General features: G+C 33.5%; 4 protein-coding genes across 4 annotated transcripts; 2 read left to right on the forward strand and 2 right to left on the reverse strand.

Annotated features, from left to right (window-relative positions):
* The first annotated feature begins 3,407 nt into the window (after positions 1-3,407).
* LOC104886743 (eukaryotic translation initiation factor 1A) lies at positions 3,408-4,904 on the forward strand. Its single transcript, XM_010671232.4, has 2 exons — positions 3,408-3,888; positions 4,586-4,904. Exons 1-2 carry the CDS (start codon positions 3,634-3,636, stop codon positions 4,763-4,765), a joined length of 435 nt encoding a protein of 144 aa, XP_010669534.1. The 5' UTR covers positions 3,408-3,633; the 3' UTR covers positions 4,766-4,904.
* A 946-nt stretch (positions 4,905-5,850) lies between these two features.
* Positions 5,851-10,756, reverse strand: LOC104886738 (hypothetical protein). Its single transcript, XM_010671228.4, has 3 exons — positions 10,524-10,756; positions 9,394-10,230; positions 5,851-6,164 (listed from the first exon to the last, which is right to left on the reverse strand). The coding sequence occupies exon 2, from the start codon at positions 10,155-10,157 to the stop codon at positions 9,405-9,407; it is 753 nt and encodes a 250-aa protein (XP_010669530.2). The 5' UTR covers positions 10,158-10,230; positions 10,524-10,756; the 3' UTR covers positions 5,851-6,164; positions 9,394-9,404.
* A 975-nt stretch (positions 10,757-11,731) lies between these two features.
* On the reverse strand, positions 11,732-16,143 carry LOC104886732 (protein CURVATURE THYLAKOID 1A, chloroplastic). The gene is made up of 5 exons (XM_010671220.4): positions 15,807-16,143; positions 13,623-13,720; positions 13,414-13,521; positions 12,795-12,866; positions 11,732-11,965 (listed from the first exon to the last, which is right to left on the reverse strand). Exons 1-5 carry the CDS (start codon positions 15,967-15,969, stop codon positions 11,900-11,902), a joined length of 507 nt encoding a protein of 168 aa, XP_010669522.1. The 5' UTR covers positions 15,970-16,143; the 3' UTR covers positions 11,732-11,899.
* Positions 16,144-19,827: 3,684 nt separating this feature from the next.
* Positions 19,828-21,506, forward strand: LOC104886723 (uncharacterized). The gene has a single exon (XM_010671208.4). It carries the CDS (start codon positions 20,191-20,193, stop codon positions 21,214-21,216), a length of 1,026 nt encoding a protein of 341 aa, XP_010669510.2. The 5' UTR covers positions 19,828-20,190; the 3' UTR covers positions 21,217-21,506.
* The last annotated feature ends 278 nt before the right edge of the window (positions 21,507-21,784 follow it).

Here is a 21,784-nt window from a genome sequence, read left to right on the forward strand (position 1 = left end):
GACCATTATCTCTAGTTATGTATTTGTAAAAACTATAAAGAATTGATATGATGAATATTTGCATTGGTTCAAATCAAAAAAACATCTTATATAATCCTTTTGGTATACTATCAAATACAAAAGATATGATCAATACATATATATATATATATATATATATATATATATATATATATATATATATATATATATATATATTATATATATTATATATATATAGATTTGGGCTCATATGAGAACACCTACATTATGTGAGAACAAAAATATATGTGAGAATCAACCTGAACCGTTGGATTACTTGAATCTAACGAGTCATATTCTACCCGTACCATTAAAGTGCTCCATCCTTTCCCTTTCCTCAACCTATTCCAAATTTACAAGCTGCAACAAATTTCAACCTCCATCAGAGACTTTCTAAGTTGTTGAGCTTTGCTTAATCTCCATCGAAGCCGCAAAATTCTGGAAACTTAGAGCTTGAAGCTCCATTGCAACTCGGACGAGAATCTTAATCGTCGCACCATTGAAGCTCCACGAAGGCTGGTGATTTTCGTCAAATTTACAAAACTAAGATGTAGAGCTTAAAGCTCCACTGAAGGTGCTTCATTAAAAAGCTATTGTTTTGGGGATTTTGAAACTCTACATTTTTAAACCAATTAGCAGTAGTGATTTTGTATTCTAATCAACTAAAAGTACCAAAATTTCTTCTCAAACGAAATTCATCTTTAATTTGCCCTTGATTGGAGGATTGAAGGAGAAGACAAATGTTAGGGTTTTTAATTTGTAGTGAGATTTTAAACATTTTATTATGTTAAATTTATCGGAAATCGAAGTTGAATTATGCTATTATTTGTGATGAATTTAAACTTTTGGTTCATGTAGATCATGACGAAGTTAATTCGCAAATACTTTACTAATGTTATTATGTTTGTGCTGCAAATCTTGGTTTGGAGATATTGAGTGTATTGCTCCTTAATTTTCTAACTTTAATCTCAATCCTATGGTTATCATTTTATCAGCTTATATGCATTGTTTTGAATCATCTTATTCGCCTCCTATGTGCATTTAATTGCTAAAACTATCCAACATAATCATGGAACTACTTTAGTAGTAAGGTAGTCAGCTTCAGAATAATAATTTATTGAGATAATGATTTTTTTGGGTTTTTTTGAATAATTATTGGATTGTTCCTCAGTCAATGTACTTACATTAGACACTTGATGTACTTATAGAAGCATCACAATGTACTTAGAAGCATGACACTATATGAAATGCTCTAAACGGAGCTTTTTCTTTCTTATCTAGAATGAATCTGATTCGATTTTCATTTAGGCATATGCCATGAATTTATGCGAAATTGTTGTGTTAATGTTGTATTTTAATTTTTTTAATAAATATGATGTATATATATATGAGAATTAATGTATTTGTAGTGTATTGGTGATGTATATGTAGTAAAGATATGATGTACGTGTGTGATGTAACAAGTGTAATTTATTATTCTCACATATTTTTCTATTCTCACATAACTCCTTATTCTCACCGGATCCCGACTCTATATAGATATATATATATATATATATATATATATATATATATATATATATATATATATATATATATATCTTATTTGACCAAAAGATATGATCAAAATATCCGTGAATAAGATGTAGACTTTTAAAATTTTCAAATACTTTATTTGACCATATTTTTTATCTAACATAAAACCACAAAAGTTATATGATGTAATATATCATTTGATTTTTCTATCATATCAACTTTGTAAATTTTTTACAAAATACAAAATCAAAGACATTAATGATTATATTTCGGTGACTAGTTTAATCTATTTAGGGAGTGTTTGGTTCATATGATTTTGGTATGAGGTATGGGTTTAGAATGAGCAAAACCCATACCTAGTATTTGTTTAATAATTTGATAGATTTAAAACCCATACCTCAAACCCATAAGGTATGACGTATGAGGTTTAGAAATCCAAGCGGAGGTGGGTTTGGCTCATATCAATACCTCTATGTATGAAATAGAAGAAAAAATTTCATTTCTAAATAAAACCAAACACATGGTATTAGGTATAAGGGCATGTTCTCCCCAGCTTATTTTCAGTTCAGTTCAGTTTAGCTCCAATAAGTTCAGTTCAGTTCAACTCCATTCTTTTATAACCATTTTTTTTAATATTATTATTATGTTGGTATAATTTATTTTACTAATTACTCTTATTATTATTGTTATTATTATTATTATTATTATTATTATTATTATTATTATTATTATTATTAACCTTCTTCTTATTATTATTATTTATTATTATTATTATTATTATTATTATTATTATTATTATTTTATCATTACTATTAAGTATTATTATTATTATTATTATTATTATTATTATTATTATTATATTATTATTATTATTATTATTATTATTATTATTATTATTATTATTATTATTATTATTATTATTTATTATTATTATTATTATTATATTATTATTATTATTATTATTATTATTATTATTATTATTATTATTACTACTACTACTACTATTGTTGTTGTTGTTGTTATTTTTGTTTCTATATATTATTTTGTTTATTAGAGCTTTACTCATTCTTATTACTATTATTATTAAGAGGAACATGGTTTAGATCAAAGCACAAATAAACCCACGTTTTTTAGCCCATAAACCAATCAAATCGCGTCAAAACGATTTATGATGTAATTTTCGTGATCCAACTCAATCATTATTTTTATTTTTATTATTCTTATTCTTATTATTATATTATCAAATCTAATTATTAAAATAGTAATATTAATTTACTTCTTAGATATTATTTTTATTATATATCATCATCAAGTATTAATATATTAATACAAGTAATATAAAATAATTATTATTAATTATCATTATTATCATTAATTATTATTATTATTAATTTATGATTATTAATATTATTTGTTTATAACTATCATTTAAAAATATCCAAAATACTATTATTATTATTATTATTATTATTATTCATTATCATTACTTATCATTATAATAATTATTTAATATTCATATTATTATTGTTTAAATATTATTTATATATTTAATTTAATTTAATTTAATTCAATTCAATTCAGTTCAGTTCAGTTCAGCTCCAATAAGTTCAGTTCAGTTCAATTCAACTCCAATAAGTTCAGTTCAGTTCAGCTGTTTTATGTCGAAGAGAACATGCCCTAAATTCCAAACTTACACCACCTGATTTCATTCTTGATTCACATAGTGGCATGGGGTTTTATATTAAAATTAGACGAAATCTTTTAATAATTTTTGTAAGACTAGAAGTAGAAGTCTATAAAAAGAAGGAGAAAGGAAAGAGGGGTCCTAAACCGAATTTACACGGAACTCGGATACACTACCGACTCTCGTGTCTTCAACGCTAGTTATATAAACATTTGTAATCAGAAAACTCTAGTGAAAAAAAAAAAAAAATTCCACCCTCACCTCATCCGAAAGAAATACAAAAGGGGCAAAAACCAAAAGAAAACCTAGCAAACAACAAAAAACTCAAAAACCAGCCTTTTTTTCACAAAATCAGAACCGTCTGATCTAGGGTTTTCTGGTAGAGAGAAAAGATGCCGAAGAACAAGGGAAAGGGAGGAAAGAACAGGAAGAGAGGAAAGAATGAAGCTGATGATGAGAAAAGAGAACTTGTTTTCAAAGAAGATGGACAAGAGTACGCACAAGTTGTTCGTATGCTCGGTAATGGCCGTTGTGAAGCTACTTGCATCGATAATGTTAAGCGTCTTTGTCATATTCGTGGTAAGATGCACAAAAAAGTCTGGATCGCTGCTGGTGATATTATTCTCGTCGGTCTTCGCGATTATCAGGTGTTGGTTTTCTTCTTCATTGATTTTCGGTTTTCTTTTGTTTTAATTTCATGAAATTTCTAATTTTTTTTTTGCTAATTGTTGTTCGTTAGGGTTTCGATAAGATCGAAGAAAATGAGAGAAAATGAAATTATGTGTGGAAATCTGTGTAATCGGTTTTTAGAATTTGTTTGTTATGTTTACGAGTTCAGTAATTGATTTGTTGATTTGCTTATCAAATTAGAATTATTCAATTTTTATGCTGTTTTTTCGTGTTTTTCCAGCTGCAGTTGATTTAGCTCTTTTTGCTTAGATTTTAATTTGTTCTGCTAGTTTGTATGTTTGCTGAGGTGAGAATTTCGAGTTATCTGTGTTTGAAGTATGATGATTTTGCTTGATTATGATATAAATTTCTGCGAAATCTATTGCCTTCGTAGGTTGTGACAACTAACAAAGTCAAGTTTTTTAATCAGTACTTTAGTAAAAGAAAGAACTTGTAGTTTCTAAGCTGTTTTTCGTCTTGATCATCTTCTTTGTTTTCATCGGAATTAATATGATTATGAGCAAAAAGACGTCTGTTGTTTCATTGTTTATGTGTAATTCTGTCTTATTATGCCTCTATTTGATGATTAATGCTCTGATTATGGTTTCTAGAACGTATGAGATTGGTTTTCTGCTCATGCATTTGAGACTAAAACTTGTTTTGATTGTGTTATAGGATGACAAGGCTGATGTGATCCTAAAGTATATGCCAGATGAAGCCAGGTTGCTCAAAGCTTACGGCGAGTTGCCAGACAACATCAGACTTAATGAAGGTGTTGCTAATCTCGACGAGGAAGACGATGGTGGTGCTGATGACTACATCGAGTTCGAAGACGAAGACATTGATAAGATATAAGCAATTTAAGTTTGTTTACAAATGCACCTTTACTGCGACTGTTGAACCTTATATGTCAATTGTATGTTTCTTGGGTTTGATCACTATTTGATGTACTGATCGTTTTATATATGTGTGGATTACTGTTTTTGAGTGGCAATGTGTATTTGATAATTATGCACGAGGCGTTTTATGGCTCACTCTGATGATGCAAAATCTAGGCGTTTGCTGGAACACGAACCTCCATATCTCATACACTCGTGCAAAACCAAAAAGGTTATGTCTGTATACTGTAGTATAAGACTATAAGTTCGCATATCTCATACAAATGTGAAAGAACAATAGTGTTTTCGTAAACCAGTACTCTAAGAAGGCCCTATTTTGCTTGGTATCGAACTTCGAAAGGCTCTTCTTGCGGGACGGGACGGTGAGTGGCCGAAAGCATGTGTATCACGAAGTCTTTTGCAAGCTTTATGTTTGGTTCAACATCGAACTATAGCCTTTCAAATGGAAGTATAGGTGATTTTCAAATGCTTCAAGTGTAGGTGATCTTTTCTTGGAAGAAGTTTGGGTGACTTATAGGTTGTCAATATCATGATAAATATGACCACAAGTAAACTAGTGATCACTGAGTTTCTTGGTCATAATTATTATAATCACGTTATAATTTTTATCAATTATATTGGAGAAATACAAATTTTTATCTTCATTTTATGGAATAGGTTTAATCCGAAAAGTTCCAGGAGTACCTGTTATCCACAAAACAAGTGAAAGAGAAGCTATTGCCTCAACGCCTTACAAAACTATGAGACTTGAAGCTGTTTTAATATTTTGGAGTCAATGTATAACTAGTTCTTCAACCAACTGCTTGCATATTCACATCGATACCTCGACGTTGGGCTATATACCCATGGACAATTTTGTAAAGGACAGGGTATTAGATAGAGAGTTAGTCGATCATTTATACTTGTTAATTTGTCTCCATAGTATTACTAGCTTTGCATCTGCTTGGTACGATCCTTACAAATTCTACTATCTCTCGCAACCACTTGAGCCGATGACCAGATAAAAGTTTAAGGTGATCAAAATGTGCAGCAGCTCGGCAGTAGACCACATAACTCCAAATTTATGTTGAACAATCTTGACAAGTTATCATAAAAGTTCCTTCTAACATGGAAACGCAGCTAAAAAAAATGAGGTGAGAGAAAGAAAGGTTCATGAGAAAATGGCTGCATACTTGATGCTATTTTCAAGGATAGCACAAAATTATGTATATGGCGGGACTCTTGTCCATCCCTGGGAAGCACAAAAGTTATTTGATTCACAGTTCCATTGTTATGGGCCAGTAGCACACTTCAAAGGACTTGCTCTGAACAAAACGGTCTAGATCGCCATGTTGGAAACTGAACTGCTTGGAAATCTGCAAAAATGACAATTACAAAAAGAAATAAGCTTCGATTATTGACACTGTAATACAACACCATCCAACTATCAGGCAAGTTATGGCTACTCAGCTAAGATTTGTTAGCTAAGATTTGTTAGCTAAATTTATGACCCAAGAGTCTAGTGGGGGGCGTTTTTATAACTCAACTGTGCATGGGGTGACAACCCTCGTATCTCTTGTTTAGCTAACTAAAATTTGGCCAAATACAAGTTTTTCTTGCTCAAAAGAAGAAAACAGAGTGAAGTTAGTTACTCTTCAGCTATCAGCATGACGACAGAGATGACACAGTCTTCTTTCTGAATGGGGAAATAATAATCACAATTTTCGGAAGTAATGAAATTATGACAAACATACATAGTTCAGCCAATATGTATAATTTAAAGGTACGTCTCGGAGTTCATAACAAATTTGTGACCTGCCAAAATCTCCAGCTAGTATCTTGAATGATGTACATGAGGTTTCAGTATTGTGCTAAATATGGTTTGAGATCAAACAAGGCTTCTCCCTAATCAAACAAATAACACATAGGATCCCTAAGGCGTAAGCATACCCTCAAAAAAGCCTCCCTATGTCATTTTTGAGTCACGTGTTGTAAATGGTCAGAACTACCTCGATGACCCTGTCAAGTGATGCTTGGGAGATCAAGAACCCTTTCAAGTTTCTAGAAATTTTTTACCAGTGTCCTAGGGGGTGTTATAGACAATAGACTTGACTTTGTTCACCAACTCGAAGGGGGTACAGATTGGTTAACGATGAAATTCATAATGATCCCTGGTCTTGCAGGCATGACGTTATATAATTCAAATAGTTCCATACAAGTATTTATAAAAAGTTTAAGGAACTGGAGTTGATATGACCCAGATGGTCAACATAAGCGTTTGAAACCCTGAAAATGTCACTTTTAACCCAGCATACAACAGTTAAATATTCTTTTAACTTGTTTGAGGTATCCTGAAAAAGATATCTTTGAAAGACATGTGGCTTTCGCCTGGAGTCTACTATGCTTTCTCAGGCCATTGGGGATCTTATGAGTTCTGAAGTTTTCTCCAATTCCCACTCACTGTCATTCTTATAAGTCTCTCTTAAGCTAGATAACCTTGGATCCAGTTGAATGTAGAGTCAAATTAGCTAAAAGTAAGCTCCCTAAAACTATTTATCATTCTTTTCCATTTTTTTCTCAAGATACCAGCACTCTATTAAAAAGCTCTTCAAGTGACTTACTAGTTATTACTTCTAGTATGGTGCTGGCTGCTGGATCTCGTATCATCTTCACAATTAAAGGTCATTTGGGCCAATTATGGACATCCATCCTTCGAATTTCGGCCATGATCTCGTGGCGGCGAGTTTAATATCACAAATGGGGTTCCTGGTGCAACTTCACTGTTGATGTCACATACGGCTTAGATGACAAATATGGATCAGACTAGGGGACCAAGAACCTTCCCTCTTATTTTTCCGAGTTTTTTTATCCAGTGTACAAAGTAGGTTCCACGACATTCTCATGACTTCTCTCATGTTAGTTCCTGAGTCATCTATGTTATTTTGAATTACGGAATAATCTGATGGGACTTGCTTCTAAATCTTGGTGAAAATCGCTACTAGGGCCAAAAGGGTTCTTGGGTAAGAAGCAACCGATGGGCTCACTAGAGATAATTTCAGGTCCTATGTCGCATGGTCCAGATGAACAATGCACTACTGAGAGTCATTTCAGAAGGACCAAGGAAGTGGATGCAGCAGAGGCTTGCAGAAACAATAGTATTTCCTTGATCCAGAAACTATGTTTGTGTAGGAGACTGTTTAGACAAATCAATATTGGACAGGTTACCAGTGCCAACCGTAACTAGTTACTAGACATGATCCTTTCTAGTTTGGTAGTACAATAAAGGCAATGTTGGCGGAATGACAAAATAAATAGAGGCTTTAGTTTGAATCTAGGGCTCAGCCACTTTCTGATTCAGTTAATAATCTTCAAATATATATGATTCCGGAGTTAGAGAAATAACCATTTCCACCAAGAACACACACGTCAAGGGAAAACACCAAACATGTACAACCCAATTACGGAATCAATGTCTAATAATGTATAGACATGGACTAAGAATTTCGTCTCAGAAATTATTCTCCAAGTTCATAGTAGAGAACAAACAGATTGCACCATTATGCATCTAAAGCAGAGAATAGGTTCAAATCACCTGATACAACGGTCAAACACATAACCTGCATCAGGCTTAATGTTAAATTTTAGACAATAGGGCTGAGAAGTGGAGAAATGAAAATTAACTTGCTATAAGATATTTCAGTTTCCAGTAAACCAGACCATTGAACATCATGATTGAGATTTATTCCAAATATAAACTGTTTGATGTTACTTTGTTTGTTATCCAGAGAAGTTGATAAAATCACCTGAAGTATCCTAAAAAGTGCATAGTTGAGAGCAATATACATTGAAAATGAAAATGCTACTTCTAACGACTCTCTTCCAAGTTCCAACAACTCCTTTCTTCCTCTGAGGGCCTAAGCAACAGACACAAGATTCACATTCATTGTTCATTTTCAGCTATGCTAAGCGCCCAAAAACCTAGTTTTTCTCCTTTGTGTTTTGATCCTTGGGCGGAATATATCCAGTTTCAAGAAATAGTTACTTGTGATGGAGGGAGACACCATGCTATTAGTCTACAGACTATGTTAATTGTGTTCACACAGTCAATCACGAAACTCAATTCAGGCTCATCGTGATACAGACAAAACAAGGATCTCAAGCTGTATTTCCCTGCTCACTTAGATCTTAGCTAATTCATCAGATGATCTCTGTAAGGAGCAGCACTGTCTTCTTTGGTTGCTAGAAGAGTCAAAAGCCACAGACATAGAGAAATGTGCATATCTCAAATTTCTAAATTTTCACATTCTTAGGCTCTATCACAAGGTGAACCATTAAATGAACTCCTGACACTTCACATGAATTCTTGAAAACAAATTAAGAATTCTAAATTCATTTGTCCCTTCAATAAAAAGTGATGCACATTGAAATTAAGAAGGTGATAGCTACAGAATTCACAGTGAACATCTATTCAAAAATTAAAGGGAACACACATTTATTACTGACCAATCTAGAGAAGCAAAGTACTCATTGAAACACAGATTAGATAGAATGTCTGTGATCTATTAGGTCTTATATAATTGCAAAGCAGAAGGATAATAGCAAAACCTGAACTATAATCATCTGAGCTTTTCCTTCACAGATGACCTTTCAGCTGCCTCCCTGATTTTGTCAATATACCCTTCAATTGGTGGTGTCAGTGTCGCCATGAACCGGTTTGGAGGGAATGGAGTCATATCAGGGACCAAAGCGGCAGCTTTCAGATGTTCAGGCAAAGCTTCAATAGCCTCTTTCTTCAATCTCAAAAGTGTGGTCTCTGCTTTCTGCCTCGCACGATGCCTTCGCATCAAAACCCTACTATACTCTTTGGCAAGTCTGCGTCCATCTTCAGCTGTCAGCTCATACTTTGGAATCGCATCTGCATCAACTAAACCTAGAGAAATCCAATCCAAACCCGGAGTACCAATAATCGATGGCTTCTCCAAGCCAGTTCCTTCTTTGGCTTGTTTCTTCAATATCTCCATCTCCCTTTGGCGCTCTTTGCTAATAAGTCCTAATTTCTCACGCTCCGCCTCACGCGCCCTCTCCTTTGGCTTCAAGAATCTTATTGGAGTAGGAGCACTCAAACACTTCTTAGCCATCTCTTCAAGCTCAACAGCCAAACCCGTCTTACGACCTCCACCACTAGCTGCTCCACCGGTTGCACCTTTCTTTGGCGCAACCTTGGATCGCTTCAATGCCTGCGCCGCCTTAACCTTTCCTTTACCTTTTGCAGTACCACTCACAGAACATCTTTGCAAAAGTTGTTGGCTTAGGTTTCCAATAGTAGTATCAGAACTAATAACTCTTTTTATAGCAGAAACCCTAAACATCCTTCCCAATTCCTAAAAATCAGAAATGATAAACACAAAATATGTTCTACTTCTATTTGTTTCTCAAAGGTACCTGAATTTACAATAAGAATCCATATCATTCACACCAACAAATTTAATGTCAGTTTTCAAAAAAATCCCAACTTTTGCAACAATCCTAAAAACCCACAAAGAAAAAGAAAAGGCTTTTTAACATCAATGAACACAGCACTTGAAATCTCAGATCAAAAGCTGAAAGATTTCGATGTAACAGAAATCAAGCACAATATTGTTTGAAACAAAATGCTAAAACTTCCAAATTATAACAGATGAAATTACAGAAAACTAAGAATCAGATAGAAGAAATAGATTAATGGAGAAGCTTACCCGTCGACTGTTGAGGTTGAGTTCTTAAACCCCAGCAAAAACCTCTGAATAATTCACACTTACACACTCTTCTTCTCTTTCTCACTCTACAAAATGAAGCCCGAATAACAAAGTTGGGTTCCGGAACAAAAAAGAATTCGGTGTTTATTAGATCCAGTTTATGCCCATCAGGAACCCGGGTTGAAAAGTGGGGGAGAAAGATCTTTACTAACTAATGCAACATTTGATGGTAGGGTGGTAGGATGGTACTATGGTAGGATGGTATCGGTTCTCTCACGAGTTTTTTTTGCGATTGTTGCGTCACGTGAAAATACAATTATCTCGCGTATGATTTATAATAGTTGAAGGAGATATTTTTAAAATATCTTAATTGGTTGAGAAGAATTTGATTGTACCACGTAGGATTTACAATGGTGGTAGGGGATATTTTATGTGCGTTACACAATATTACTTTGAATAAATAGATTATCAAAATAGCCATATGTAGTATACACCTACGTTGTACAACTTAAATGAGTATGTCTTGACTCTTGCGCTTGTGTATATTATATATGTTAAGTAACTCACATGTGATTTGTGTGATGTGCATTCTTTATGTCACGTTTAACTTGAAACAGATCAGCATAGTTAAAAATATTTGCTCATTTTGATGTCAATCATTTTGTGTTTGCTAAATGAGCATTCTTGATTTGTTAATTTCATTTTCTGAAGAGCAATAGATGTAGAGTTGAAGGTATTGTTGAGTGTCTAATATACGGTTCAAAGCCATTTATATAGATCTAGTATAGTATTGCCAATTCGATTTGAATAAGACTTAGTAGCTAAATTGTATCAAATTACTCGTTACACTTCGAAAAGGTAACATTTGGAGAATTATTTCACCCCTTAGACCTTACTTGCTAGAAGAACTTTTGCTTTGTGGACTGTTTCCTTGTGACAGGGATGTCTCAAGAGATCTCATGCCTTGTACTGTTGAACATATTGTTAAATGGTACTAGACTACTAGTGAAAGTATAGATCATAATATTGCTATGGACCCAGAATTTGCAAGTGCTAAATGGTAGTACTAAAGTATAGATCATAAATCATAATATTGTGTCGTTGTGTCCATGTGCAACCAGAAGGGTCCATAATCATGCAATTTCAGCCTAATTAACACTGCTGTAAATTACAATTGGAAAAACAGAGCCACAAAAAACCATTTGAAATACAATAAAAATACTACTAGTAGATTTCATATCAACATTCCAATACTATAACTGGATACAGAAGCAATTGGAGTACATAGTAGCTCTATGGCCTATTATACAACATGGATAGGAGGAACCAATTCCTCTCACTTGAGATTTGCTTGTCAGGTGTAGCTGGGTCAGATTTCACTCAGTTCCAGCAATTTTCTTCTTCAACGATTCGATGTCTTCTGCTAGTTCTTTTCTGCTAGTCTGAACACGATAAAAGAAGTACTAGCGTCATTTTGCTTTCAGGACTACAACCAGGTAATGTTCAAAATATAACATCGCGTTATAATATTGATTTCAGTAAACAAACACAGTTTTGATAAGCAAAAATAACAATCTTGATTTGTAGATTCAGACTTAATTAGTGACTGCATATGACAAAAACACCAGTAAAGCAGCAAAGAACAGTTGAAGAGAACAGGGAACAAGCCAACAAGGCTTTATCATGATTATTTAGTACTTGCATTCTTTGGGTGTAGAAATGAGAAAGCACTTTCGCTTTGGCTCAAAATCTTTTTAATTCCACCGACAGATCTGATTACTCAAGAATTTCAGAAACACATAAGAGGCCAGAGGATTTTTTAAAAAATAAGCAACCATCATGATGGCATGCTTTTATGAAATATAATTCCACTATTCCAGTGCTGCAATATTTGTTTCAAAATCTGTTTGTTAAGATAAGCCTGTTTATATCGGCAGCAAGATGTCAAAGCAGAACCATCCCCCTCTATCAAAAAGGAGAAAAACGTTGTGCCTATTCTAAAAGAAAGAAATGCACCATACAGCTAAAAATCCATATATAACCAACAGATTTTAGCATGTATATTAATGTTCTCAGAGCCTCAGTGCATTAAATCAGTATAGTGAAAGCGAAGCCACTGATAAGGATGGGAAAAAATGATGTTAACTTTAGATGGAAGGGAAGGCAGGGTTGAAGATGTTTATTGGACATAGAAATTAAGAAGAGTTACTAGTTGTTAAAGATAAAAAAAAGTAGGCAGCTTATATAATTACAAACAAACAGGAACTTTACCTTGAAAAGAAGGTATCGGTAAACAAACCATCCAGTGTATCCAAGCCCAACCAACTCCATGATCTTTGGAAGCTGATAATAACAAAACATGCAAATTATATATCAACATACTTCTCAAACAATTAAAAGAAGAACTTGGCCAGCTTTGTTCTTCAGTTCAACCCTATGATTCAAGTTATCCCAATAAAACCCGGTAATAAGCTCATCGATAGTGTATATATAGTGCACCTTATTTTGGCAAGATTTTACAGTCTTTGCTTCCTCTTATTTATGTTCGTTCAGCTGATTCATTCACTAACTTGGCAAATACATTTCAGAATCCAGCCAGATGAAGAGAAAGCATCAAATTGGACTAAACATTGCAAGGTATTAATTTTCCAATGTCTCTAAAATCAAGTACTCTTTGAATCTATTGAAGATAAATTTTTCATTTGGTTTGTCAGATAAGAAGGCTGTTCAAGTGAAAGGAAAGGGATGCAAATGAAATTATAACTGAAGGAGAATACTCGTAAAGCAGATACTTTGACCCAATCTAAATACTCTAGTACATAATCAGGCTTCAGGAGATTAGATCCAAGTAGGGGAATAGACATACTGTAGTATAGAAAGAATCACATACCAGAGGGACTGAATTAATAGCACCAACAATAATAGAGGATAGCCAAATTGCAACTACTGCCCCACCACCATATAGAAGTACTGTGGATTTATTTTCAACTTTATCCCACTGCAAAATATGATTAGAAGAAAGGATTAACCTTTTGAACAATCAACAAACAATAAACAAAAGCAGTAGGTGTTATATTAGATGTCATTATTTACACTTACTTTCTCTTTCAGGTCACTAATTAATTCACCGGTATCAACTGAGGAGGCCTCGTCTGTTGAGGTAGCCTTGACCTGAAGTGAAGAAAACCTCCTTGACTCTGCAAAGAGAAAGAAGAAATGGTTTAAGTGGCAGCTACACATAAAAGAAGCCATGCCAGCAGAGTTGGGACATTCTAACAACCACGCCATAAGAGAGATAAAAAAAAAACAGTGAATAAAAGTTCTCACAAGAGATAAATGAGCTCAGCTTGGTTTTAATAAGCTTGACATAGCTAGGAATGAGAATCATGATCTACACATATTTTCACTAATCAAAATTATATGGCTCTCCATACGTGAGCAATTTTTTTACAGCCAAAGAGCATAGCAACAGATCTGAACAAAAGCATCTTCCCCATGGTCAAAATTATTTACCCACCTGTTAGTCTGTTACGAACTTACTATATCAACATCACTCATTCTAGAGGGCCTACAAAAACTTATTCATCCTCAGTCTAAAGGACAACATCGAAGGAAAATTTTCACACACACACACACACACATATATATATATAACTAGTAAGTGAAATTTCACCAATACTGTAATAACATAATGGGGATAGGAAGAGATAATTGATTGAATACACTTTTGTTGAAGAAAGAAGAATTTGGAATGGGGATTAAAACGTTAAACAAAAGATATTGTTCGGTGGAGGGTGCACATTACTCATTCTAACTATTTCTAAGTTAGAAAGATTTGCTGTTAAATTTCTAGTGCAAGTTTCATTTGAAGGCCCTTTTTTAAAATATTACCACATTTTCAGAGATGAAATATTTTGGTTCTTGGAACCTAAATGAGTTTAGTGTCTAGCAATTGTTAAAATGTCAGTGGAACCAAGATACTCAAGGGCTAAAAATTTGCCAGTAACTTTTCAGATGGTTTTCGTCAAGTGTCAACTTTAGAGGGATTCACACTGTCAAAATCAACCAGCCAACACCTATAGAAGGAAGGAGGAATGGAAATTCAAAGCATACTCAAGGAAAGCTGTCAAAATGATACCATGCACGGTAGTTCTTTTGACCAGGAAAGCCACATAGCTAAGAGAATACGAGATGGAACAAAAGTTGGGCGGATTGGGAAGTAGGAATGCAAGCAAAGGAGATTGGTCAGTCACAGATAGGGCCATAGCCCATAGATGACACAGATTCAAGAGCAGGATCATTAATTTGGAGCACATTGCAAGAACGGAGGCACTAGAGCACAACAAGTGAACATAGAAAGACATTCAGCAAACAGATTCAAATAAAGCTTACTTACAGGCACAATACACTAGTACTAAAATGCATCAGCGGTTAGTTTTTGTTATCATTCCTCTTTAACCACTGTGTTAATTCATGAAGATATACTGTTAGATCACCACTTCAATTTAATGTCACAAAGATAACAACCGCCTTACTGACTAGAGGTATGGCAACACATGTTTCAAAAATCCTACACCCTGCCAATGGTAATGGCAATATCAAAATAAGGAATAGCTAATGTGTTTGTTGAGATAGGAAATCATCACCAATTTCGACAAGCTGGAAAAGTAGCTAAAGTTCAGTTTTCCGACATTAAACTCAAACTAACACCTAGTCGCCTACATTCAAGCTGCTTAAATACACTCTTTTATTTGAACCTTCTTATATATTGATGTCTAAACTCAAACTAACTGATGGTTTTGAAACCAACAAGTTCATATTGGTTTCTGCATATGGTCATCTTGATTAAGTATATAACTCACCATGTTCAACTTCAACCCTACATTCAAAGCTCAATAGTTCATTACAGCAATATCAGCTGAGGCAAGGATGTGAAAATCTTACTATTTCCCCATAAATAGTGCTAAATTCATAATACTAAATTCCAACAAATAAATTCATAATTAATTCCTAAAACACATAACTAATTTGGAGGAAAATAACCAAATACACAAAAAAATTACCAATTTTCATCCAATTTAGAAGCGCAATTACAGTTATCTACAATAGTCAACGCATATAGCTCAAAGACAGTAACTTTAGAATTCAATTTCATCACTTACATCTAAACTAAAAATCAAACCCAATTAATCTCATATAAAAACCCAAAACCAAGAATGTTAAACAAGTTCATAAATGCTACAAGTCATCCAGGTGTTCGACAAAATGCCTCAAAGAACATACCAGATAAATTGTTGGATAGAATCCTCAAAGATGAAGTAGAGGTACGAGGAGGGAGATAAGGCAACGCTAAAAAGCGCGATGATTGGTTAGCTTGGACACGTGGCAACAACCCAGTTGTTGCAGTGGCCATTGAAGATGATGTTCCTGCATATGCTGCTGCCATTTTTACCCTCCTTCACCAAAAAAAAAGCCCTTTTTCAGGCTATCTTTTTTTCTCCAGAAAAAAAAAAAGATGGGTGCTTGAAAATGGAAGTGGGAATTCTTGATTTTGCAGAAATTTGATTATTTGAAATTAGGGTATTGTTGGGTGTTTCTTCAGTTTGGTTTTCCACCATTCGTAGCATATCCATGAGATATTTGCCCTTTTTTTAACGAAGATGGATGGTTGAGTGACACGTGGAGTGAAGTGGAGTATTGATTGGATGATTTCCTATCTTAAAATCCACGTTTGACTTCTCCTTCACTTAATTAGTGAAGGGTTTTTTAAAGAACAATCCAAAAAAAAAATGGGTTAATTTTTGAGACAATGAAATGGTTGTGTATGTTTGGTGTTGTTTAGGTGGGTGATCTTTGAACTTTTAAGTGCATCATTGATTCATTGTTTTGTATCATTAGGTTGTAAGTCATTATTTATATGAAATTAGAAATGATGGTTTTCTAATATATTTTGAATATTAGAAAAATTGAATGAAACTATTGAAAGGCTGAATATTTTAGACAGTTGTGACTCTATTGAATTATAAATAAATCATATATTAAAGCTATCGAGCAAACTTGTAAGATTCTTTCTAGAACCAAAGTGTAACAACTAGTATAGGTCAAATATGTTGTTCAATGATAAAAAGTTATTTTAAACTGTTTAAATTATTGTATTAAGTATTTAATCAAGTTTGAAATTATACCATGTCAACGTCAAAGTGATTTTCAAGAATTATGAATTCATTTACAACATTTAGACTTAAAAGGTTCCTTTCTTACTCTAAGCCAACAAATTAATAAATGACAATAAATAACTACTTACTCCCTGAAAAACCTAGCCTCCCCTCTCCTTTTCTCTCTCTAAAACCCTAGCCTCCCTTACCCCTTCTTCATCAATTAGGGGGCTGCCATGGATGTTTTCATCCATGGTAAGCCCCTTTTTCCCTTTTATTTTCAGTTTTTAGTTCATTTTCTTGTTTTGTTCAATAAATTAGTATCTCTTTATGAGATTTTCTCAAACCCTTTTATGGGGTTTTTAGTTTCTGTTTTGGAAATCTCCTTCTCCCCTATGGGAGTTGTGAGTATGGTTAGGTATGAGAAATTATTCTCAAGAATTATGGTTTCACAACTTCTGTAAAATTATGGAAGACTATTGGAGGACGTTCATCCCAAAATTTCCGCATCTGCAGATCGTATGCCGAACCAGAGCGAACTCACAGATTGCATTGCTTCAGATGAAGATTTTTATTAAGGCAAAATTAAGTCAAATCTGCGATGTTTACATTTCTAGGGTGATATGTATTTCTATTAGAATTTTATGTTTTTCAGAAATGACTTGTAAGTGCCGTTTGGCGAAATATTAATGAAATCCCTTTTCTTTTAAAAAAAAATAAAAAATAAATGACAATAAATCTCCTTTTAGTTACGATTGATGAAAATCAAATATAGGAGGGAAAATTGTTGGGAGTTTTTTAAGTGGATATAGCCATATAGGTATATACCTCATGTATGTAAGATTTATTTTTTTAATTTTTTTTAAGATAAGGAGAATTTTGTTGCAAAGAAGGGGGAATTGGGAATCCTTCTTGCAAAGGGGTGAGAAACGAACCTCTCTCACAGGGGTGAAAGGATGGCCTTACAACCACAAAACCACTAGGCCAACATTGATTCTCGATGTAAGATTCATTATAGTATACATTATTGTATGAAGTTTACGGCGATAAATACACATTACCACCGTAAGTTGATATAAGCATGACTTAAACCTAAGCATTGATAGGACACAAGACAATATTATGCATAGTTAGCCCGTGTCAGATAAAAAAATTGTCATGCCCAATGAATATATGGAGCAATTCTATACATGCTTTTACACAATTAAATTGAACATTTGTGGGATAGTTTGCATTTTATGGTGGATTAGTGTTTTTCATGTAGACGTGTCCAATCCATCTTAACGATCTAAATACACTTGACTTATTGTAGAGTTACATATTCTTGTACCAATTACTAGTATTAGCTCAAACTTGCTTATGGTCATGTCCGAATAAGGTTACTAGAGTCAAATGGTGCTTATACTAATCACGAGGGGACAAAAATAATTTTTTTCAGTAGGTAATACATCCACTAGAAATTGATATTAATATAGAGAAATTTAGCTCAACTATAATAAAATGTTATTTTAATAATTTATTTCTTATAAGTGAATAACCCTTTAAATTGACGTATTATTCTCCACTTATAAGTAGTAAATCAAAAATTGCCACACCTATACTCGTGGAGTCGTGGTGACGAGATGAGGTTGCTAGCTACAAGTCTTTTCCTCTTGCCACAATGCTACCTTGACTTGAGGTTGAGGATATATTGTTAGCCACACTGAAGGAATATGCTATGAGAATTTTTGCAACAAAAGAAGATGATAACCAGTCATCTATCATAATCACGACAATGATGCTCAAGTTAAATCTTTATACTCCCTCCGTCCCATAATATAGTGCCTATTTCATTTTTGGTGGTCAAACTTTAAAATCTTTGACCGAATATTCTCATTTGTATATATAAAAAAACATATTCATGTAGGAACTTGTTAGATTCGTCTCAATGTGTAGTTTCATAATATCAACTTTTTATATTTTTTATTAATAAGGAATTGAAGATATTAAAGGTCAAAGTTACGTTTTGGAGACCGTGAAAAAAGAAACAAGCATTATATTATGGGACGGAGGGAGTATGATTATATGAAGCTGTTTTGTGACCAAAATCCACCATACATATACTTGGTGCAAATGAAAATGTAATTAGATTATGTTTGGGCCTCTTAAATCCAGTTAAGAGTCCCGCGCCAGCTGGCATCGCCACATAAGCATTGTGGGTCCCACTTATCATGACGTGGCTAGCAGTCTCTTGGACCCCCAAGGGGCCTACAGGAATCATTTCCAGAAAAAACAAGGCCATCAATCCCTAAGAGGCCCTTCCCATCAAAAAGGCCCTCTCCTAGAAATTCTCACTGCTATAAATATCCCTTGCCCCATCAAGGAAAAGGTATTGAATTATTACCTAACTAACCATAACTTCTCACTCTAGACTCTCTCTCTACCTCAATCATCAACTGACTTGAGCGTCGGAGGGGCGATCTCGGAACAACCCCGGGGCAGTCTAACGTGTTTTGTAGGATTCCGATGGACAGATAACCAGCTCAGGAATCGTATTATTGGATTAGGGACCTGCTCAGCACTGATCATTAACCTTAATATCTAGACAGAAACAGATTATATATACAACATCAAGAAATCTGACCTGTAAATTTGACTGATTATACTTATGCGAAGTACCAATTCAGGAAGGTACTTCATCTTATAGTGGAAAAGAATATAGTAATATATAGGGAAAATTTAAGTAGCTCCTCAATAATGTGTTTGTTCAAACAAATTAAACTAATGTAGCTTGGACCTTTGTTATCAAATATAAACTCATCTACGAAATGATTAAAGGCAAATCGTACATCATCAATATTCTCTTATTCATCACCAATCCATCCATCTACCAAACAAACTTATAATATGTACCAAACTACTTGTATAAATGCATATAATATACTAGTAAGTAGTAACCACCCACACCCAAACCATAACCTATATATATTAATTTATATATTTCACATAATAATTTGTATTTAGTTTGTAAATTACATCCGTATTCTTCGCTGACTAACAGTCAAGAAATAAAAACCAAACTTTTTTTGAACAACTCAAAAAAGTTCTCCCTTTTTCTTCTCTGGTGCTGCCAGTCTAGCATAACCCTTGCTCTACGTAATTATACTATTAGTAATTATTTAGTACAAAACTTAAATTAAGTACTTTTATTTTTCTTAAACTTCTCCTATTTTTCATTACCTTATTTATCACAAATTTCTCTCTTTCCTTTTTTGTAGCAAAAAAGTTTCCATTTTCATCATATGATACCAACAAAAACTCTGATCACACTTCAAAGTTCTCATCTTTTTCACATTTGAAAACACATCAAATCAAAATTCCCATCTTCATTTTGATCAAAAACACAGAAATCAGAGATTTTTCAGGGGAAATTTTACAGATTGCATCTTTTTTTGGGGAAGATTATGGAGTAATTAAGCATTACTAACCCTGTTTTTTAAGGGATAATAATCCCAGAATGTGGGTAAGTTTCCATGGGTTCAGATTTCAACATTATAAACTGGTATGCAATTCCTACTATATGGGTGATCATGATCTTAAATTTGTTAAGTTGTTCATCATTTTCATTAGTCATAAAAAATGTTACACACATTAATTACCCTACTAATCTAGATGATTATCTCTATAATTACTCTTCAAATTCATTACCTAAAGAACCTCACACAGGTCTTCTATACAACATTTCTCTCCCAGCTAATTTTTCTGGTATGAAAGTTTCAGTTTTAAGGTTAAGAAGCAGTACTTTATGGTATAAAGGAGCAAATTTTAGTTCTTTTGATTTACCACCAAAAACAATCACAAAACCTTATGTTAAAAGATTAGCATTCATGTATGAAAACTTAGGAAATTTGTCATCTCAGTATTTTGATTTACCTGGGTATACAATTGTTACCAAAATCATTGGTTTCGCGGTATATAATGCTTCGAGTAGAAGTGGAAAAACGAGCTTAGAAAGGCTGAATGTTACCTTAATAGGAGGGGAAGCAATTAAGGTGAAGTTTTCTCTAGGGGAAATTTTATCTAATGTAATGAATAATACTTCAAATAAGCTTAAGAAATGTGTCAGGTTTGATCTATTAAATGGTGTAGTTGAATTAGCAGATATGTTAAAGCCTAATATATGCATATCACAAGGTGTAGGGCATTTTGCTATAGCAATGCCTAAAGTTAATGATTCGGGTCTGCCACCGCCTTCATCTTCAACTTCACCTTCGCCATTGTCATCTTCTATAGGCGAAACAAGGAGGAAAACAGAGAAAAGGATTGCATTATGGGTGTGGTGGGTTGTAGGATTCGCGGGTGGAATGATTGGTTTAATGTTGTTGGTTTTTTGCATTGTTGTTGGTTACAAATCATTTGTGTCAAGGAAGATTCAAAGAATGGAAAGAACATCTGAGAAAAGTGAATCTCTTGATGTAAAATGGATTGGAAATAGTAAGCTTCCTTTTGCTCCTGTTACTAGAACTCAAGCTATCCTTGAGAATCATTTAGCTCCTTGAAGTTTTGATCCTCAGTTTTTAGTATTCAGATTTTTCTCATTTAAATTTGTTTCTTTTTGTTTATGTTATTTGTTTCTTTAATTAGGATATAATTAGCTTTGTTTCATGAGTGTCCAATACTTTTAGTGTGGCAAGTTCTTCATGAGAAACTGTAAATTATTATCTTCTTTTTATTTGTTTTTGGGAGCTTATATCTTATTATTAGATTGTGATATTCCTTAGGTTCATATTATTATTCAACAAAGATTATTCATATTAACAATGCATTATCATATTCAGTATGTTTTTTTATCAAGGATGTCTTCGCCTAGTGGTTAAGATTGAGGTGCGTGCTACCTACAATATGTTATAGGTTCAAATCCCCTCTCCCTTTCTTTATACTGCCTTCGTGGCTCATATGGATTAAAAACATAAGTATTTGGTATGTTTTTTTATTCTATATGGACAAAACCAGCAGCTGGCTTAATGTTCGCGTACAAATGACAAAAAATGGAAACAAAAACAAAACAGTTTGGTAGAACAGATCCATCATTTCCAGCATAAGTACCTAAGTACTTATCTGGAAAAT

Source organism: Beta vulgaris, chromosome 1, assembly GCF_026745355.1.
Source record: "Beta vulgaris subsp. vulgaris cultivar EL10 chromosome 1, EL10.2, whole genome shotgun sequence".
Lineage (NCBI taxonomy): Eukaryota > Viridiplantae > Streptophyta > Magnoliopsida > Caryophyllales > Amaranthaceae > Beta > Beta vulgaris.

What these genes read in the sequence shown, in the direction of transcription:
- LOC104886743 (XM_010671232.4), top strand. Translation starts at nt 3,634, where the DNA reads ATGCCGAAGAACAAGGGAAAGGGAGGAAAGAACAGGAAGAGAGGAAAG. An exon ending in TCGGTCTTCGCGATTATCAG is followed by an intron (nt 3,889 to 4,585) that starts GTGTTGGTTTTC and finishes ATTGTGTTATAG; the next exon opens with GATGACAAGGCTGATGTGAT.
- LOC104886738 (XM_010671228.4), bottom strand. Translation starts at nt 10,157, where the DNA reads ATGTTTAGGGTTTCTGCTATAAAAAGAGTTATTAGTTCTGATACTACT.
- LOC104886732 (XM_010671220.4), bottom strand. Translation starts at nt 15,969, where the DNA reads ATGGCAGCAGCATATGCAGGAACATCATCTTCAATGGCCACTGCAACA. An exon ending in TCTATCCAACAATTTATCTG is followed by an intron (nt 13,721 to 15,806) that starts GTATGTTCTTTG and finishes TTCTCTTTGCAG; the next exon opens with AGTCAAGGAGGTTTTCTTCA. An exon ending in TTAGTGACCTGAAAGAGAAA is followed by an intron (nt 13,522 to 13,622) that starts GTAAGTGTAAAT and finishes CATATTTTGCAG; the next exon opens with TGGGATAAAGTTGAAAATAA.
- LOC104886723 (XM_010671208.4), top strand. Translation starts at nt 20,191, where the DNA reads ATGGGTTCAGATTTCAACATTATAAACTGGTATGCAATTCCTACTATA.